Here is a 21,470-nt window from a genome sequence, read left to right on the forward strand (position 1 = left end):
CGCTTCTCGAGCGATTAGGGATGGACAATAAAATCTGGCCTTGCCAGCAACACTTGCATCTCAGGAAATAAACTGCCTTAGCATGTCCTGCAATCTTCAAATATTTATGCACATATTTTGTACACCCAAGTTCGCCTGTTCCTGCACGTCATTTAGAACTGTGCCATTTAGTCTACATTATCTTAGTTCCTTGACAAAATGTAATGCTTCATACCGGCGTTAAATTTCATCACCCACGTATCTGCTCATTCTGCCAGCATATTTATGCCCTCTTGCAGTCTGTTAACACTTCCTCTTGTTCTACTAATGTGGGAACTGCCGACTCCTCTCCCACATATGGGTCACGAGATGCCAGATGGGGCAGGCAGGTGGATAGTTTAGGAGTTGCCACACTCCTTCCGCTGCTTATGCAAGGCTTCTCTGTGCTCCCAATGCATGGACTCGAGGTTCTCTATGTCATCCTGAATGTTCCTTCTCCACTTTAATTGGTCATGGGCGAGGATTCCCAAGAGTAAATGGGGATGTTGCATTTTTTCAAGGAGGCTTTCAGAACATCCTTGAATATTTTCTTGTTTCTTGGTAATACAGTGTCAGTTTCTGGAGTTTGGAGTCAGGCATGTGAATAATGTGGCCTGTCCAATGGAGCCAACCAAGTCTATCTATGGCCTCAGTGCTGGGGATGTGGCCTGGGAGAGGACACTGATGTTGATCTGTTTATACTGCCAGTGAATTTGGAGGATTCCACAGACAGCTTGTTTAGCTGCCGAGGCCTTGATAATTTTGTACGTCTCTGTTAAGTTTCTCCTGTCTCCTTCATCCCAAAGAAATCAATGCCAGCCTAGTCAATTCTCCTCAACACTACAACTCTCCAACCCTGGTAAAACGGTTGTAAATTTCCTTTTCATCTGCTTTGGTGCAGACACATCTAATCCGCAGTCTGGTGACTAGAACTCTGCATGGTACTTTGCAATGATTCCCTGTTCTTACACCCACATATCACTTCTCACCCACCTTACCTACCCATCCTTCTACCTTCACAGGGCTCTGAGTATGCAATCAAAGACCCCCTGTTCCTCTACACTTCTCCGGATCCTATCATTTATCATGTATTTCATGGCCTTGTCTGCATTCCCCAAATGTACAATTTCACACTCATCAGACCGAACGTCATTTTTGTGCCTACCGAACCAGTCTGTAGGTATATTCCTGCAAACTCAACTTTTCTTCCTCATTATCAACGATACAGTCAAATTTGGTTTCATCGGCAAGTTATGTCATCCTGTCCCTACACTTAGGTCTATATCATTCACACAATGAAAAGCGAGGGACCTGGTAGCGTTTCATCTGGCCTGAAGGCGTATCTACTATTATAGATGCTTATTTAAAGAAAGTCAACCACAAGCTGCAACTTAGGAAATCTGTTACCCAAGAAGCTGACAGTAATTCTGGTATAGCAGCAGAAACTGGATGATATTTTTCACATGGATGCGAGAGATGACATAATTATAACAGCATTTGTCAACCAAAAAAATGCACACTAGAGGGGGAAACAAAAACTTCCTGCCACACATACTTTCTGTAACCAGGAACAAGGCATTATACAAGGCATTATAGCATGGACTGCAGATGTTGGAATCTGAAGCAACAAACAATCTGCTGGAGGAACTCAGAGGGTCGAGCAGCATCTGTGGGGGAGGATGGGGGGTTGGGGGGAGGAGGAATTATGGTCCTGATACAGGGTTTTGGACTGAAACGTCGACAATTCCTTTCCCTCCACAGATGCTGCTCGACCTGCTGAGTTCCTCCAGCAGATTCTTCGTTGGTCCATTATCGCAGCATGGTGTCGGTATTAAGGTCCAAAACACACCCTGCTTCCCCTGCCCCACAAGTCCACGCTCTCCCTGGAACTGATCTCAATCTCCAATCTCGCTCAGAAGGCTGCGTCTCTTACCTTGGCCCACTGAAGTGCTCTGTTCCTCATGCGATTTGCATTCCTTTCTTCTGCATAGAGCGCTCCCATGAAAGAGCCGATGGAGGTCCCACCCACCATGTCGATGGGGATACCTGCCTCATGCATCGCTCGGATAATCCCCACCTGAGAACAACCCCTGCAGACACAAGCAGAGTTCATCAAATTACAAATTGCACAACATTTTCCAGCGTTGCCAATGAATAATTGCTCCTCTGAGGTAGGTTCAGACTTCATTTAGTTCTACTTCATGCATGTAATATTGGTAATACAGGAAACAGTTGAGGCAAAAAGCTGAGATGCTTTCAAAAGTGCACTGGATGATTATGAGTGAAAGAAAACCAGAACAATATGCTTGTAGATTGAGATTAGATAGAGAGAATAGGAAGAGACTTGTATAAATATCGATCCAGACTAAATCGGGCCAAACTGCCCAGTTCGGTGCTGTAGATTTTATGGACTTCTATCCATTTTTTTCTAAAACAGGGAACATGCACTTCCTGAAATGCTCTTAGCCACAGCTCAGTAGTCAGATAATAGATTTCACACCCCATTCCAGAGAGGTGAACACACAATCCACGCTGACACTCCAATGCTTTTGTGGGAGATGTGCCATGTTTCTGATGAGGGAATGATTAAACCAAGGCCCTACTTGCCCTCTCAGCTGGATATAAAACATCCCCAAGCACTATTTAAATAAATGTGTGGCGGGGGTGGGAGTTCAGTGTTCTGGTTAATAATTATCCCTCAACCAAAAAAAATCACTTAAAACAGACTGGAGTTTCGGGTTTGGGTACAATTGTAAAACTGGCACAAAATGTGTTCGAAATTGTGGTCATGATAGACTACAATAAAATTTCTGCCAGCATTTACATAATCATAAATAAGATATTTCATAAAACAGCACAATTGGTAACTACAATTCAATGTACTTTGTTACAAATACACAATTTTTTTTAACGTACAAGCTTTATCCTAGTAACAAATGGGGTAGATTTCTTAAGCCCCCTTGGTTATGTAAGGAGGAATAGTAAACCCTCAAAGTTTGCAGGGTACTTCAGCCGCTGTGGATGGCGAGGAAGGTCAGAAGCTGGTCAATCTCCTCCCTACAAGGATGCAGTTAATTATAAGCAAACCACACCTTGACGTGTCATTCATCAAACAGCCATTTTGAAGACACCTTCCCACTGACGCAATCAAAAAGGCTTAAATGGTTTTGGTTTTATGGACTTGTTTGAAAGATAGCCTCCAAATGCAATCCTATCTGTCACTGCAGCAAACAAAATCTTTAAGTGATAAATTAAATCCTTTTACTATAGCAAAGCCTTTTCAGGATGGCTGCCAGTGACTACTGGAATTCCACAGGGGTCAGTGTTGGGACCACAGCTTTTCACTTTATACATTAATGATCTGGTTGAAAGAACTGACAGCATTGTGACCAAGTTTGCAGACAATACAAAGGTAGCTGGAGGTACAGGTAGCGTTGCGGAAGCGGGGATTGAAAACTTGAACAGGTTAGGAGAGTGGGCAGAGAAGTGGCAGATGGAATACAGCATAGGGAAGTGCAAGATTATGCACTTTGGTAGGAAGAATAAAGGTGTAGACTATTTTCTAAATAGGGAGAGAATTCAGAAATCAGAGATGCAAAGGGACTTGGGAGTCCTAGTTCAGGATTCCCTTAAGGTTAACTTGCAGGTTGAGTTGGTAGTAAGGAAGGCAAACGCAATGCTAACATTCACTTCAAAAGGACTAGAATATAAAAGCAAGGATGCACTGCTGAGGCTTTATAAGACGTTGGTCAGATCACATTTGGAATATTGTGAGCAATTTTGGGCCCAGTATCTAAGGAAAGATGTGCTGGCCCTGGAGAGGGTCCAGAGGAGGTTCACAAGAATTATCTTGGGAGTGAAAGCCTTAACACATGAGGAGCATTTGATGGCTCTGGGCCTGTACTTTGGAGTTCAGAAAGATGGGGGGGGGGAGGCGGAGATCTCATTGAAACCTACCGAATACTGAAAGGCTTGGATAGAGTGGACATGGAGAGGATGTTTCCATTGGTAGGAGAGTCTAGGATCTGAGGGCACAGCCTCAGAATAAAAGTACATCCTTTTAGAACTGAGATGAGGAGGAATTTCTTCAGCCAGAGGGTGGTGAATCTGTAGAATTCATTGCCGAGAGCTGTGAAGTCCAAGTCATTGGGTGTATTTAAGACAGAGATTGATAGTTTCTTGATTGGTAAGGGGATTAAGGGTTTAAGGGGAGGGAAGGCCAAAGAATGGAGTTGAGGAAAAAAAAAATCAGCCATGATCGAATGGCAGAGCACCCTCGATGGGCCAAATGGCTTAATTTGATCCTATGGTCTTAATTCAGGTAAAAAAATGGATTTGCCTCAAAAAGTAACATTTCCAGGATTTATGTCCTGTCCTCCACCTGTGAGTAACCCAATTTTGTTTCAATAAATGCACTTCAGTCTATGTCTTTGCAAAATAAATGGTTTTAATAGGATAAGAACTTTAAAAAGTGTATACCATTACCTGTGTGCCAAGGGAAACAAGCTCATTTTGTAGAGTTATGGTGGTGAATTCAGGTAAAATGATATTTCAGCAGTATTAAAGTTGAGTAAACTCTAAGTATGTTTCCTGTAACAAGGTTGGGCTTCTGGGATTTTATGTATTGGTCTTGCCAATTTCATTAATTGCACGTCAAAAACGAATGCAAGCCTGTGGAAACTATCTGCTTGTTATCAGATTGCTGTTTGTGGGATTTTGATGTACAGAAGCAGTATTGTTTCCTATATTACAATGGTAATTATGCTTTAGAAGTACCCTAATACCTGCAAAGTGCTTTGCAACATTGAATTGGTGGTAACGCAATGTACAAATGCATGTCTTTCTTTATGGCACTGAACCATTTACATCTTGAACATTTACAGTGCTTGTGAGCTACTAGGATAAAATAACCTGCCTCGATATCCAGTCATTCAAGTGATGATGAATATTGGATCAAGCAATGGATTGTAAACCACAACCCAATAACATTGGTAGTGCAAGCAGTATTTAAACCAGTGCACTCGGTTAACAACATCAGCAAGAATAAGAGTCAAAGACAACAACACTGAAAAGGGGAAGGTTGACATGCCTGTTTTCAGCCCAATGATTAGGCACAAGTGAGATTTATGGTTGTTTTTACAATAACCATGGGATCCAAGGTAATGATTTGCTCTTTCTAGAAACACCCAACGAAATTTTACTCCAGTTAAACACTGCTGACACTTGTCTATAAAATGCACTGTAATCAACTCCCATGTCACTCCACAGTTGGCTGTGACCTTAGACAATTTATCACAACATCTAAAAGCAAGTCCATCAAAGTCAAAAATAAATTTTAATACCAGCTCTGGCTTTGAGTTAGCTCTGGCTTTGAGTTATTGCAGAGATATCAAGAACCAATCAACAGCATGGCGGGTAACACTGAGTCCAGCCATGCGACTGTTGCAGAAGTAAATGTGGAACCAAAGCACACGCACTTGAAGCTCACAGCCTTGTTCTTTGTCACTGTGCAGATAGTATCCTACAATAAGACAGCACTATGAATCACTTATAAACTCTGCGGCCTGGCTTAGGGAAGGGAAAACCTGACAGCAATTGTGGTTCCATTCACTATGCAAAAGTTCCAGTGGGAAAATAACTTTCTAACCCTGCATCATAGCTACTTAATGAACACACAAGGTGTTATCCATCAAGATGTCAGTCCTGAAACACAACTGCGAAGACAAATAGCCATCCCTCAACTTCCCTTCTTCACCACTCACACTGACATCCACTTAACAAGATTAGAGTCCCCTGTCGCAACAAGACTGATGTCCAGTTAATCTTTCTGCTTAACCCATGAATGAAAATCAAAAGAAAGAAAACCTGCAGATGCTGGAAATCTGCAATAAAAACAGAAAATGCTTGAAATTCCCAGGGAATTAGGCAGCATCTGTGGTGACAGGAAGTTAACAAACCTTTCATCAGCACTTCTGGTGGCAGTTCCCTCTCTCAACCTACTATGTCCCCTTCATTTCCCCTTCTGTATGAACACGCTGCATCCCCCGTTCTCTTCCAATTGCTGGCTGACCCTGGCTGATGCTATGTAAAAACTAATGCAGGTGCTGGAACCTGGAGGAAGTCAGCAGGTGAGGCAGCATCTATAGAGGGAAATGGACAGCTGACATTTCAGGTCAAGACCCTTCAACAGTCCAGATGAAGGGCATCCATCCAAAATATCAACTGTCCATTTCCCTTTACAGACCCACTGAGTTCCTCCAGCAGCTCGGTTTCCATGCACGAGAGAGATAGATGGAGAGCACCATGTGATAAAGGGAATATATACATGAGAAAAGGTGAGCAAAGCCATGAAATATAGGAACAGCCCACAGAGATGACAATGACACTGTTATTCAGAGATTACTGCCAGTTTCATGTAGTGACTTTACATTAAGATCCAAATGCCATACTGTCCTGGCCACCATCTGCTACAGCTCAACGTGAAGAATGGCTTTTGAGGTACTGGACATAACATGAAATCATTAAATAGCCTTTGCCTTCAGGCAAGAGAATGAGAAAACTGAAAGGGGGAAAAATAATGCAGAAGTAGTAAAGGATGTAAGGTGTTAATAGAACAGAGACAGGGAGCCACGTTAGAGAAAATTAAATGATTTTTGACAGAGAGATGGCCAGAGCTGGAGGGAGCACTGTGTCACTCTGTTTCCAACACTAACTAGCTTGTCCCACCATATTTTCATTTGCATACACTGAGCGAGGCATTTTCATACAAAAGTAATATTCTGATATTGAATATGACATCATGAATTCTCCTGTTAAATAGGCAGAAATACCAGAGAACAACTGGCAATAGTTGATAACATTTTGGCACCATCACTCCTTAGCTACATAAAGGCAAATAGACTTGGCAAGTTGTTATCAGCAATACCTTTTAACAATCCAGGTCAAACACAGATGAAAGCACCTTAACAGTGCCTCAGCTGCAATTTTTAGCATTTAATAAGCCTGAGTCAGAACTTGGGATATCCATCAACTTAGATCATTGGTAAATTCCTCACATGAGTCATAATATAGTAGTGTTTGAGCCATATTCTGGTGCTTGAGGCATGCAATATTAATGTCACTGAGACTTGGAGTGTCAGTCTCCTTTGGACAGGAGATCACAAACAAGTCTGGTATCTAGCTTTGTGGATTTCTGTCAAGGATGTTCTTTAGTGTCACCTCTGACTGGGTGACAGCGCATTCAGCACTGGTCAGAACATTTAGAGTTCAAGACCCACTTGACAAACTTGAGTATAAGACCAAGGGAATACCTTAAGACCAGTACTGAGGGAGATGTCAGAGATGCAGTCTGTGAGAATAAACACCACACTCCAGACATGTCTGCCTTACTTAGTCAATGTAAAATTCCACTATCCGACTATTTGGAAATTCTGATGGTTCAGCATTACTCACCGGGTGATGTATCCTGCACTTCCCAGAAACTCTTTACAGTCCCATTTCACACACACCCGAGATTCACCAGGGCCCTGGTTCCCATATTCCTCCGAGAATCACTGAAACCCCGATTCCTGCATACCCTGAATCTTACAGCATTCACTGGAAAATTTATCATACTGTTTAAAATCTAAATATACTAATTAGAAGTCCAACAAAAGGAGAAGAAATTCTGGATTTATTTTTAGGGAATAAAGCTGCGCAGGTGGAAGGAGAAGCTGAGGGAGAACACTTTCGTGGTAGTAATCAATTAGATTTGGCATCGTAATGGAGAAGCAAAAAAATGAGTATTTTTCTGATGCATTTGCTAATACTTACTAACGATATAGTCTCAAGTGTAAGAGGCATGATAAGCAAGTTTGCAATGATACATAAACTTTAAATATAAACATAAATGATACATAGACCTTGTCAGCAGTGAAGAGGGAAGCTTTTCAGTCTGCAGGAAGATCGCTGGGCAGAAAAGTGGCAAACAAAATGTGCAAAGGAATATACAATGAATAGGCGGCTATTGAACAGGGTGGAGACACAAATGGAACTTGAAGTGTATGCCACAGATAGTCAAAGGCAGCAGGGCACATGGGTAGCTAAAAAGGATAGAGGATGTTTTCCTCTAATAGCCAAGATATTGGATACAAAGACAAGGATTAGAAAGGAAAAGAGAGAAATTTTCATAAAGGTGGTAGCTGGTGTCTGGAACACTGCCCAGAGTGTGATGCTTGGTACATTTAAAATGTGCCCAGATGTCTAACTTGCAGAGCTGTGACCTGCAGGGGAACAGCTGGAATATGGGATCAGACTGGGTATCTCTCTTATTAACCAGCAGAGACCTGATGGGCCAAATGCCCTCCTTCTGTGTTGTAAACCTTCTAAGAAAAACAACTATATTTCCTACAGCACTGACAACAATTTACTAATGGCTTAATTAGCTACAACTTGTAGTGGCACTTACCAAGGCCAAAGGCCTTATTTATATTTTTTCCTCTTCAAAAACCTGTTACAGACAGAAATCATGTCCCAGACAGAAATCATGTCCCAGTTTAAGGTTGTGTCATTGTTAAATGTGCTGATTGATCTGCTCATGTGCCTGATTGAATTCAACAGTTAGTTTAATTCCGCTGGCTTATGCTGTAAATGAGTTGATCAGCCCACACTTTTCAAATCACCGAGTTTGATCTGAATACACAGAGATGTCTGATAAGATTCCATTGGTTTATGACAACAACCTTTCCCTCAATATCAACAAAACAAAGGAGCTGGTCATTGACTTCAGGAAAGAGGGCGGTGTACATGCACCTGCCTACATCAACGGTCCTGAGGTCGAGAGGGTTGAGAGCTTCAAGTTCCTGGGAGTGAACATCACCAACAGCCTGTCCCAGTCAAATCACGTAGCTGCATGGGCCAAGAAAGCTCACCAGCTCCTCTACTTCCTCAGGAGGCTAAAGAAATTCGGTTTATCCCCTTTGACACTCACCAACTTTTATCAATGCACCATAGAAAGCATCCTATCTGGATGCATCACGGCTTGGTACGGCAACTGCCTGCCCAGGACCGCAAGAAACTGTAGAGGGTTGTGGACACAGCCCAGCGCATCACGGACACCAGCCTCCCTTCCTTGGACTCTGTCTTTACCTCTCGCTGTCTTGGTGAAGCAGCCAGCATAATCAAAGACCCCACCCACCCGGGTCATTCTCTCTTCTCTCCTCTTCCATCAGGTAGAAAATACAGGAGTCTAAGGGCTCAAACCACCAGACTTAAGGACAGCTTCTACCCCACTGATAAGACTATTGAACAGTTCCCTTATATGATGAGATGGACTTTCACCTTGCACCTTATTGCACTGTACTCTCTCTGTAGCTGTGACACTTTACTTTGTACTGTTATTGTTTTTACCTGTACTACATCAATGCACTCTGTACTAACCCAATGTAACTGCACTGTGTAATGAATTGACCTGTACGATCAGTATGCAAGACAAGTTTTTCACTGTACCGTGGTACAAGTGACAATAATAAACCAATACCAAGTGCAGTTCTCCACAAAGCAATAACTCAGCCAGGTACTGGCATTATTGGTTCAATGCAACAAAATAAAAGCTACGTATAACTCTCATGGAGAGATATTGCAAAAGCAGCTATGCAGCTATTGTGCCTGTATCGACTCTTTCAAAGAGCTATCCAGTAATCTCATTAGTCTTTAATCTTTCCCCATAATCCTGCAATTATTTCCCCTTACTAGTATTTATCCAATTCCATCTCGGAAGCTACTGCTGAATGCGTTTCCACTACCCTGTCAGTCATTCCAAATCATTACTCACAATCACCATAGAAATAGTGAACAGTTCTGAAGAACTACCTGAGTTTAAAATCTGTTGTGTAGTACAACTTGTGTTAGCACTACTCTGTATTATTGTTTAATCAATCTATCTGGTAGTTGGCAGATTTCCTGTTCTCGCTGGAACAAAAGCTTCAGCCCTACAATGATAAAATCCACATGCCAGTTTTTTTTATATTAAAATTGGGTAATTCAGCAGTATCCTCAAGCTGATTTCTTGCTTAACAAGATTCAGGAACAGTAATCTAGGTCAGCACCATGTAGAGCATTCCATTCAAAGCTAAAGATAGAACTGGGCTGGCAAAGAAGTTAAAAAATCAGTCCTCGTGCAGATTTAAAAAAACAGATCCGATGCTTTCCAAAGTGCAGACAAAGCATCACAAACGCTGGCTCTTGGGAAGGATCTCAACTCTTAAAAGTCCAAACATCAAGCAAGTTCAGTTATTATTGAGCAAAGTTTATTCCTTCTGGGCAGTTGTGAAGGTGAGTCACTGCTGACCCACAGCAGTCTCCAGTGAGCTTTCCTACTAACTTAAGTGTTTTACTTATTATAGCTAATGGTGAGCTAGGTGGAAGACAATGAATGAACTTGCATTCAGCATGCTGAAAGTTCATTTACCTCTTACAACAAGAGCATCAGAAGTTTTAACATTATGATTAAAATAGAAATCTGAGCTCTCCTCCTGGTCTGAAGTGTGACCTAATACAGGCCTTTAAAAGGGTCAATAGAGTGAGCCACGGATGTTTTTATATGTGTGGCGGTCAGAAATTATAGGTTACAAGTGCAAGATGGACACTAAAGGATGGAAGAGAAACTTCTTCACCCAGAGAGTACTTAGAACCTGGAATTTGCTATCACATGGAGCAGTTGGAAGCTATGTGAGAAAGGAAGTGCAGCATATTCCATTCAAAGCTAAAAATACAACTGCATTGGCAAAGAAGCATATCAAAAAGCAGTCCTGGTGGATGATGAAGGATAGGAAGAGATTTTGTGGAGCATAAACGGGTTGGTTGGCTGACTGGCTGGCCTGTTTCTGCTGTTAGTGCTATGTTATTCAATTAATGAGATTTAGTCACCATCCTCACATTAGCATGGTGCGTCAGTGTCCCCCCTCCCTCTCAACAAAGCATCAATCTATGGAGTGAATAGATGGTGCCGAGTACTGACTTACTGGATTGGTGAGGTGGGATACTGTGCACACAAAACCCACTCCACAAAATTCCTATTTTGTACCTACTTTACTCTTGCCAGTGCCCCAGTGCAGGGCAAATAAATCCAACGATAAGGGACCCAACCCCATCACCAACAAGAATGAAAAGCCTGGGTGAAGCAAGGAACAGGGAAGACCTATTCAGGGGAAATAAATAGACTACTGACAGGCCAAATTCTACGTAAACCCAGCCAAGTGCACTCTGTTTTCATTAGTGTCAGGCTCTTCTGGATCCGCTCACCTGAATCAACCCACTCCTCACTCATCAAACCCTGTCAGATCTACTGGAGATCAAAGCTATAAGATGTAGCTCTAATAAAAACTGTATAAATGATTCTTTGCTTAAGGATGTCAGATGACACTGCAAGGTCTGGCAGCAATTCCAAACAGTTCTAATGTAAAATGGCACCTGACGTCTCAGGCATCTAACACCCTCCAAGACCAGGAGGCTAACAAAGGGCATTACATAACCTTTCTGCACAGCAGACCTTTGATAAGGTCAATCCTTTGTACACAGAGTGAATGCTTTTGAGAAAAAAAATTCACAAGTCAATCAAACAAAAATAAAATAGGAAATACAAGAGAGACATAAAAACATTCCTCAACCTCCAGAACTTTACAAATGGTTTTCCAGCCAGTTCTCCTGCTGATAGTGCACAGCAAGAGGAGGAGGACTGGCTCACCCATTCTGACTCTATCCTCCAGCCTCGTCTCACCTGCACCAGCTCTTACCACCTTCATATTATTTGATTAATGCAATAGTGCTCTGCCGTCTCTTTCATAGCTACTTTTAGTTCGCCTCGGTGCAAACAATCTGGGCATGAGCTTGCATCCAATCCTTAAGCTGGACATTTAGCAATTATTTCCCTCTACTCTTTTCATTTTAAGTGTCTTGATTTTATGGAGCTGGTGCCCCAGCAAGAAGTCAGCATTCAACATAGAACATGGAACAGTACAGGTCAGTACACTTCTGCACAGGATTTACACTGTACATTTTCCTGCCAATGGCCTATATCCCTCCATTCCCTGCCTTCCTGTGTCTGTCTAAACGCCTCTTAAATTTTGCTATCGTATCTGCTTCCACCACTTCCCCGGTAACACATTCCAGGCACCTAACAGTGCGTCAAAAAAAACCTGCCTTGTAAATTTCCTTTAAACTTGCCCCCTCTCACCTTAAACTTATGCCCTCTGGTATTTGACATTACCATTCTGGGAAAAAGACTATCTACCCTGTCTATGCCTCTCATAATTTTATATGCTTCCATCAGGTCACTCCTCAGCCTCTGACACTCCGGAGAAAATAACCCAAGTTTGTCCGCCCTCTCCTTATAGCTGATACTTTCCAACCTCTTCTGCACCCTCTCCATAATCTCCACAACCTTCCTGTAATAAGGCGACCAGAACTGCATACAATACTCCAAATGTGGCCTAACCAAAGTTTTATACAGCTGCAATATGACTCCCCAACCGATGAAGGCAAGCATGCTAGATGCTTTCTCTATCACCCTATTTACTTGCATTGTCAGAAATAGGTATCGATTTGTGCCCCAAGATCCCTCTGTACATTTGCAGGTGAGGGGGTAGATTCATTGCTATGAGGTAAGGGAGAGGGGATTATAGTGGAGGATATGATGACGAGATCTGTGAAACACCATTCCAACCTGTACCTGTGGATTGCTGTCATCTGCCAATGGCACTGTGGAACAGCTCAACTCAGATGCACCAAGTTTTGGTATTAGATACCACCCCCCATCCCCACCAAAGGAGACTACTGTTTCAGGCAGTTAATACCACCACACATGCTCCTGATTGTGTCAAATAATGTACTTTGGTTATTATTCTTGTAATGAAACCCCAGCTATCCATTACTGTAACTCATCTGACACCATCTGTCATTCTGGATCTAATTTATCTCTGAACATTAATTAGTTTGTGTGAAACATAATCCTGACTGCCCAACACACTCGATGCACTGATTATAAACTGGAGCATCAGTGCTCCAGTGGGATTGATTAGCTACAGATTAAACTCATGGAAACAACCATTGCCATCTTCTGGTAATGACAGCATGTGCAGAGAACTGGTAACGTTTACCTTGAGATTAACACAAGAGAGTTACTAGTTTGAAAATAAGAAAAAACTGGCAGATGCTGGAAATCTAAAATAATACAGAAAATGCTGGAAATACTCAGCAGGTCAGGCCATATCTGTGGTGAGAGAAACAGAGTTAATATTTCAAGTTGAAGACCCTTCATCAGAACAGGACCACCCATATGAGTATTTCCAGCATCTTTTTTTATTTTAGATTTGCTATTTTGATTACTACCTTTTGTTGGTTCTGACAAAAAATTATTGACCTGAAATGTTAACTGAGTGTTTAAAGAATTTTTTTGTTTTTAATTTTAGATTTTCAACACCTACTGTTGCATGTTTTGGATTACTGTTGAATTCACTGAATTGTCTCCCAGGATACCAACCTTGAAGAAACTGCACTTTTCTATGATGGGAGTTCCCTATATTTTGTTCACCCTCAATGGTTTCTATTGTTCCTCCTTGTTTTTGAGATGTTGTTATCTAAAACTGATTGGAAAGATGCCTCTGATTCATTGCATGGAGATTCCAACTGAAGTCCTAACTTTTCACATTTCAGATCCACCCAGCATTGCAGGTATGTTCAATGTATTCAGCATTTGTCAAATCACTGCTCTCATTGTGTTCTGAGTGCCACATTTAATGCCACGTGCATGGTTTTGACCTCTCCCTCAAAGTTGGCCTGGTCTGTAGTTCTATTTCATCCTCACTACATTCAGCACCAATAAAGACTGTTCCCCCCCCGTCTGTTTGGACATCCAAGGTGGAAAGCTTCACAAACTCATTCTAATATGCCTCTTTCACTTTCCTCTAACCCCATCACCGTCTTCGTTATGTTTTAATCTTCTGATCTTCCTTCCTCTGATGTCAAATGGCCTGTCCTCAGCAGAGATCTCAGTTTTACCCCCATTCATCTGTCTCAATGAATCATACTCAGCATGATGCTGAGCTCCTCCTTTACCTCCATGCTTGTTGCTTTGGCCAGGAGTCTTTACCCAAGAGGGTGCACTTTATCTCCATCTCCAGGAACTTCTAATCCACCTGAACCCACCCCTCTAGCTTTTAACCATCTCCAGATATAATTATCGCTGTCAGCATGATTTTGTCATCTCAATTTTTCCAATGCGCTGACCCACTCCAATCTGAGCGAACAGCATTCCATTCACTACGTACAACCCTAATGCTGCCACCAACCTTTCCTTTCCAAATTTTAATCAACTTGCTTAGTGTAATTAAACTCTCCAGATTCCAATATATCTGGCTAATAGCCAAAGTCTATACTTCTGTCTATACTTCTCGCTGCCTCGTTAAAGTAGCCAGCATAATCAAAGACCCACCCTGGACATTCTCTCTTCTCCCATCAGTCAGAAGATACAAAAGCCTGACATGCACCACCAGGCTCAAGGACAGCTTCTATCCTGCTGTTATAAGACTAATGAACAGTTCCCTAGTATGATAAGATGGACTTTTGACCTTACAGTCTCCCTCGTTATGACCTTGCACCTTATCGTCTACCTGCACTGCACTTTCTTTGTAGCTGTGACACATTACTCTGCATTCTGTACTGTTTTACCTTGTACTACCTCAATACACTGTGCAATGCACTGTGTAATGAATTGATCTGTATAAACTGTAAGCAGGACAGGCTTTCCACTGTACCTCGGTACATGTGACAATAATAAACCAATTCCAATGTGAATCACTGACACTGACAGCAGATCCTGGGTCAAGGGGCTTATTATGATCAGATACAGAGCACAAATTACTCTGCTTAAAACAGGACCAACAGAATGAAACAGATGTTTAGAGAACACCAGCTGATATTTGCACATTACGAGGATGTTCCACTGGTTCAAAACTTGGAAGTCAAAGCTGCCTTAACGCAGTGTTAGTTGAGGTTCAATGGTAGAATTTCACATTGTTGTGGCTGCAGGGCCCAGTTCCAGACCATTTGAACACAAAAATGTAACTGATACTGCAGAGCATGGACATGTGACTTACAGATAACACCCTTCAGAATGTTGTGAAAGATCACAGGGCATTATTCAGCAAAAAGCAACTATGATCTGGACCAACACCTATTCCTCAACCAACACCAATATTGATGATCTGATGGTGGTCACATTATTGTTTGTGGGAATTTACTGTGCACAGGTTGGCTGCCATACTTCCTCCTTTATAACTCCTAAGACGTCACGATAACTGTAAGCTCTCTAGTAATTCACCAGAGTCAGGAAAGAAGCTATATAAATGGAAGTCTTTATTATTGAGTAAATTGAATACAGTAACTCAAAATATTGAAGCCTTAAGGATCCCTTTCTGTGAACTCCACTGAATAGCAGATATAACTGGGCTTTGACATTTTACATTTTTATACGGCACAATTCCTTTAGTCAGGGGTCAGAATGCCAGTGCTCTAACGTTTGTCCAAACTGACAGTGGAATTCAGAAGCATCATAAAAACCAATAGCAAGTGAGCAAACTGTCACCTCATGTATGACCAGAAAATCAATGGGCCACTCATCCCATTTATGATCATCAGTCCTCCACTTGCCTTGGTAACTCAACAACATAATTTGTGCATTAAGATTCCTTTCATCCCTCACTCGTGAACTAAATAGAGACATCACAAATAATCTATTGCTGCTTCCTATGAAAAGGTCAATGGAGCGAAACCTATCTGCACCTTATTTAAATGGAACGCACATTTGCCTTTCTCTGTAAAATGCATCAAGAGCCAGCCGTGTCCCTCGAGGCAATCCACTTAACATGCGATTCGAGGAAGTTCCATTGTACAATACAAAGTAAAACTCAAGGACAGGATTCACATTCATACTTGATATTCCCCAATAAAGAATGAAATAACTCCTGAGCACCTATCCATCTAAACTACACTTTATCCCATTTATCACATTCAGGAGAGGTGTATTATAGGTGATTAATTCTACAAATGCCTTTAAACAATGTGAGTTTTTTTTAAAAAGGTGATTAGGTGCCACTTTACAACTTTATTTTTATAAGCTGATGAAGGTTTCAGTCTCGACCAATTTCACTCCTGTATCCTCCATTGATGATGCATTGCGTGAAACATGTCAAAACTTACAAAATGGCTCTTTGATATTTGAAGAAATGAACCCAATTCAGGAAGTGTCAGCCTGAGGTTGAGGTCACCAAATCCAACTTACAGCCGAGAGGAAAAAAAAGTCCTTGGTGACATTCTCAACTTTCAAGATTCATGCAGACTAATTAACTGCTGAGGATTGGTGCTTTATTTTCTTTTCCTGCAGTTGACATTCAAAGAATCTCAGATTTATTCAGATGCAAATCAGACGAAATTGGTTTAAATGAATATAAACAGTGCTCGTGTTCCCACAGTGAAGGGAGACTTGAATTTCTATAGCACATTTCATAACCTCAGGACATCCCAAAACACTTTGTAATCACTGAAGTGTTTTTAAAAATTTAGCTACTATTATGTGGGAAATGTAGCAGCCAATTTGCTGCAAGGTTTTACTGACAGCAACATAGTAATGTCTGCCCAAGATATCATAATTACACTGACTGATGCATTGGTTTTGATCCTTCAGAATTCCCTAGATTTTAGGACTGTCTCCATGGTTTGGGAGGAAGTTAATATGACCACACTATTCAAGAAATAAGATTGGGGACTATAGGCTACTAAACAAAAATCAGCAGAAGCAAATATGGGTCAAATGGCAACCTTCTGCATCATTGTAAGATGAGATAAGAGAAAAACCTGGAATTGCAGGGGCCCTGGCAGATATATTTAAAATGTCCTTAGCCACGGGTGCGGTGCCAGAGGACTGGAGGGTAGCTCATGTTGTTCTGTTGTTTAAAAAAAGGCTCTAAAAGTAAACCAGGTAATTACAGGCCAGTGACCCTGACATCAGTAGAGGGTAAATTATTCGAAGGTGTTCTGAGAGATTGGATATATAAGTATTTGGACAGCCAAGGGCTGATTAAGGATAGTCAGCATGGCTTTGTGCGTGGTAGATCGTGTTTAATGAATCTTGTAGTTTTTTTGAGAAGGTTACCAAGAAAGTAGATGAAGGAAAGGCTGTGGATGCTGTCTACATGGACTTTAGTAAGGCCTTTGACAAGGTCCCACATGGGAGGTTAGTTCAGAAGGTTCAGTCACTAGGTATCCAAGGAAAAGTTGTAAACTGGATTCGAAATTGGCTGTGTGGGAGAAGACAGAGAGCGGTAGTGGATGATTGTTTCTCAGACTGGAGGCCTGTGACTAGTGGTGTGCCTCAGGGATCTGTGCTGGGGCCATTGTTGTTTGTTGTCTATATCAATGATCTAGATGATAATGTGGTAAATTGGATCAGCAATTTGCTGATGACACTAAGATTGGAGGCGTTGTGGACAGTGAGGAAGGCTTTCAAAGCTTGCAGAGTGATCTGAACCAACTGGAAGAATGGGCCAGAAAATGGCAGATGGAATTTAATGCAGACAAGTGTGAGGTGTTGCAATTTTGGAAGGACAAATCAAGGTAGACATACACAGTAAATGGTAGGGCACTGAGGAGTGCGGAGGAACAAATGGATCTAGGAGTTCAGATACATAATTCCCTGAAAGTGGTGTCAGAGGTAGACAGGGTTGTAAAAAAGGCTTTTGGCATCTTGGCATTCATAAATCAAAGTATTGAGTATAGGAGTTGGGATGTTATGGTGAGGTTGTATAAGTCATTGGTGAGGCCAAATTTGGAGTATTGTGTGCAGTTCTGGTCACCTAACTATAGGAAGGATATTTGTAAGATTGAAAGAGTGCAGAGGAGATTTACAAGAATGTTGCCGGGTCTTCAGGAATTGAGTTACAGGGAAAGATTGAACAGGTTAGGACTTTATTCCTTGGAACGTAGAAGAATGAGGGGAGATTTGAAAGAGGTTTACAAAATTATGAGGGGCATAGACAGAGTTAATGCAAGTAGGCTCTTTCCACCTAGATTAGGAGAGATAAGTACGAGAGGACATGGCTTTAGGGTGAAAGGGGAAAGGTTTAGGGGGAACTTCTTCACTCAGAGAGTGGTGGGAGTGTGGAACGAGCTGCCATCTGACATGGTAAATGCAGGCTTACTCTTAAGTTTTAAGAATAAATTGGATAGATACATGGACAGGAGAGGTCTGGAGGGCTATGGACTGGGTGCAGGTAAGTGGGACTAGCAGAATAACGTTTCGGCACAGACCAGAAGGGTCGAATGGCCTGTTTTCTGTGCTATGGTTCTATGGTTCATTATCAGAGATATGGTTTCTCAGAGCACCGTGAAAACTAACGGGAACTGTGCAACTACTTGAAGCCAAGGTCACCGAACTGTGCAACTACTTGAAGCCAAGGTCACCTCAACAATTAGAGCTAAAGTACACAGACAACTAGAATCATAGAGTAATACAGAATGGAAATAGGCCCTTTGGCCCAAGTCGCCCATACTGAACAAGATGCCCTTCTAAGTTAGTCTAAGTTGCCCGCATTTGGCCCATATCCCTCTAAACCTTTCCTATTCATGTACAAGTAGCACGAGTGCACAGAGACAGACCTCCAAGCCATTGCTGACTCGTTAACTGAAGCATATGACAGAAGGGACTTTACACATAAAAGTCCACATAACAAAGGTCCTCTACCACAGTGACTGCACTATACATCACCACCCTCCCACAAATGTCCTGGAATATGGAGGCCAATGGGAGCCACCACTCAAAGGCAGCACTGGTGATGAAATTCACTACTGCTTTTATAGTGTGCTGGAACAGCTGACAGCTATCCGAGGAGAAGTTTGTTAGAAGATCACACTCTTAAATCTGGTACTAAGCTCAAAGGCAGCTGTGATTCCTGTCCTCCAATATGCTTCTGAGACATGAACCACCTACAACAGGCACCTCAAAGCACCGCGAGATGGCACAGACATTTCCTCCAAAACTACTGGAAGAATAAGTGAACCAATGTCAGCATGCTCTGCCAAGCTAATACCCCTAGGACTGAAGTCTTAATTACACTTGGTTCTGAATGGCAGGTCACATCATTCACATGTCCATCACCGGACTCCTGAAGTAGACATTCTACTCCAAGCTCCACTGGGACAGCAGATCACCAAGAGGACAGGGGAAAAGATTCAAAGCTTCAGAATCTCTTGAAATGTGTAACATTCTCAATTGGGGGAACCCCTGGCCAATGACTGCTCAAAATGGAGAAGCAGCGTTCAGAATGACCATTCATCAGGAACATACAGAAAGCCCAGTATAAATAACAGAAGGGGGACACCTTCTGATCCACCGTTAGCAGAGTCCGTGGGTTCGATATTGGCCTCATTAGCCACCTCAGAACCCACAGGGCTAGAGTAGAAGCAAGTCATCGTCTATCCCAAGGGACTGCCTAAATGAAGTAGCAAAGAGAATGGCTGTGGAAACATACTAGAGTTAGCACAAACCAGAAGGACTGCCTCTCTGGGTTTGCTTTGATTTAACTGGTGTCCTTAGTCCAACATTACAGAATATCCACAGCAATATACAACTGTCAACCCAACAACCATATCTTAATATGTTGCAGCAGTTGTTAATAGTTCATAACCTTCTGCTGACACTTCTAGGTGGGCTCCATTTGTGCATCAGTTTCCCTGTGAACATGCACCTCATTCCAGCAGTATGATCCTGATGGGAAATCTGGCATTGGGATACTTCAGTGAATTATTTCCTCAACTGAAACACACGAAGTGCTGGAAATGCTCAGCTGTTCAGCACCTGATGCAGACCTACGTGAACTGGAGAGACTGGTGATCTGTAATATTACATACATATGAACTATTAACAGGAATAGGTCACTCAGCCCCTCAAACAGATCAGCAAGAGGACAGAGAAACAGATTCAAAGCTTGAGAGCCTCTTGAAATGTGTAACATCCTCAATTAGTGGGGAGTCCCTGGTCTATGACTGCACAAAAGGGAGAAGGAGCATACTGGTCTGGTATTTAATAAGATCATGATCACCTCAGCTCTGTGTTCTGCCTACCTGGTGAAATCCAACCCCTTGCCCATCTACTTCTGCCTTAAGAATACTGAAAAACCACAGCTTCCATGAGCCTTTGAGGAAGAGTGCTCCAAACACAAACAACCTACAGAGAGAAAAAAAGCACATTATCTGTGCCGTAAGTGGGTGATTCCTTATTTTTTATTTTAAACAGTGATCCCTTGATCTAGATTCTCTCATAGGAGAAAACATCTTCTTTACATCCATTGTGTGACCCCTCTTCTAACCTCCTGCAGGTACGAGTATCGTCTATCTAGTATCTTCTATGATGACCTGCCCACTCCAGGTATTAGTCCAATAAACCTTCCCTGAACTGCTTCCGAAGCATCAACATCCTTCCTTAAATAAGGACACAAATGTTGTACACGGTCTCTTGATGAGGTCTCACCAGTGCCCTAATGAAACACAACTTGGTGGTGGGTGCTGGGACCTTTCTTGTTCGTGATATTTATTAATGACTCAGATATGAATGTAGGAAGTACGATTAGTAAATTTGCAGATGACACAAAGATTGGTGGCGTTGTGGAGTGAGGATGGTTGCCTAAGGCTACAGCAGGATACAGATCAAATGGAAAGTTGGAATCAGCACTGGCAGATGGCACTTAATCCTGACAAGGGCGAAGTGATGCATTTTGGGAAGTCAAATAGGGTTAGGACATGTACAGTAAATGGTAGGGCACTAAGGAACGTTGATGAGCAGAGGGGCCTTGGGGTTCAAGTCCTTGATTCCCTGAAAGTACAACACATAGATAACCTGGTGAAGAAGGCATATCACATGCTTGCCTTCATAGGTCAGGCTACAGAATACAAAATTTGGGATGGTTTGTTGCAACTTTACAAAACTGTTTGGGCTGCATTTGGAGTACCGTGTGCAGTTCTGGTCACCACACTATAGGAAGGATGTGATTGCACTGGAGAGAGTGCAGAGGAGATTCCCCAGGATGCTGCCTGAATTGGAGGACTTTAGTTATGGGGATAGATTGGACAGGCTGGGCTTGTTTTCCCTGGAGTGAAGGAGGTTTCTGGGTGACCTGATAGAAGTATATAGGATTATGAGAGGCATAGACAAGGTAGGTGGTCAGCATCTTTTTCCCATGGTAGGGCTATCAAAAACAAGAGGGCATATGTTTGAGGTGAGGAGTTTTAAAGAGGATCTGACGGGTAAGTTTTTCTTACACAGAGAATGGTTGATATCTGGAACACACTGCCAAAGGGGGTGGTGGAATCAGATACAATCACTATGATTATGAGGCATTTAGACAGGCACTTGAATAGGTAAAGCA

The 21,470-nt window shown here is 42.2% G+C and overlaps 1 protein-coding gene across 1 annotated transcript in view; it reads right to left on the bottom strand.

Annotated features, from left to right (window-relative positions):
* The window catches only part of pnpla7b (patatin-like phospholipase domain containing 7b), a 251,703-nt gene that overhangs the window by 65,869 nt on the left and 164,364 nt on the right, over positions 1-21,470 (bottom strand). Inside the window, exon 27 of the mRNA XM_052037480.1 lies at positions 1,952-2,108. Coding sequence (XP_051893440.1) covers positions 1,952-2,108 — 157 coding nt within the window. The remainder of the gene's footprint in view (positions 1-1,951; positions 2,109-21,470) is intronic.

The sequence above is a fragment of the Pristis pectinata genome, chromosome 23, assembly GCF_009764475.1.
Source record: "Pristis pectinata isolate sPriPec2 chromosome 23, sPriPec2.1.pri, whole genome shotgun sequence".
Classification (NCBI taxonomy): Eukaryota; Metazoa; Chordata; class Chondrichthyes; order Rhinopristiformes; family Pristidae; genus Pristis; species Pristis pectinata.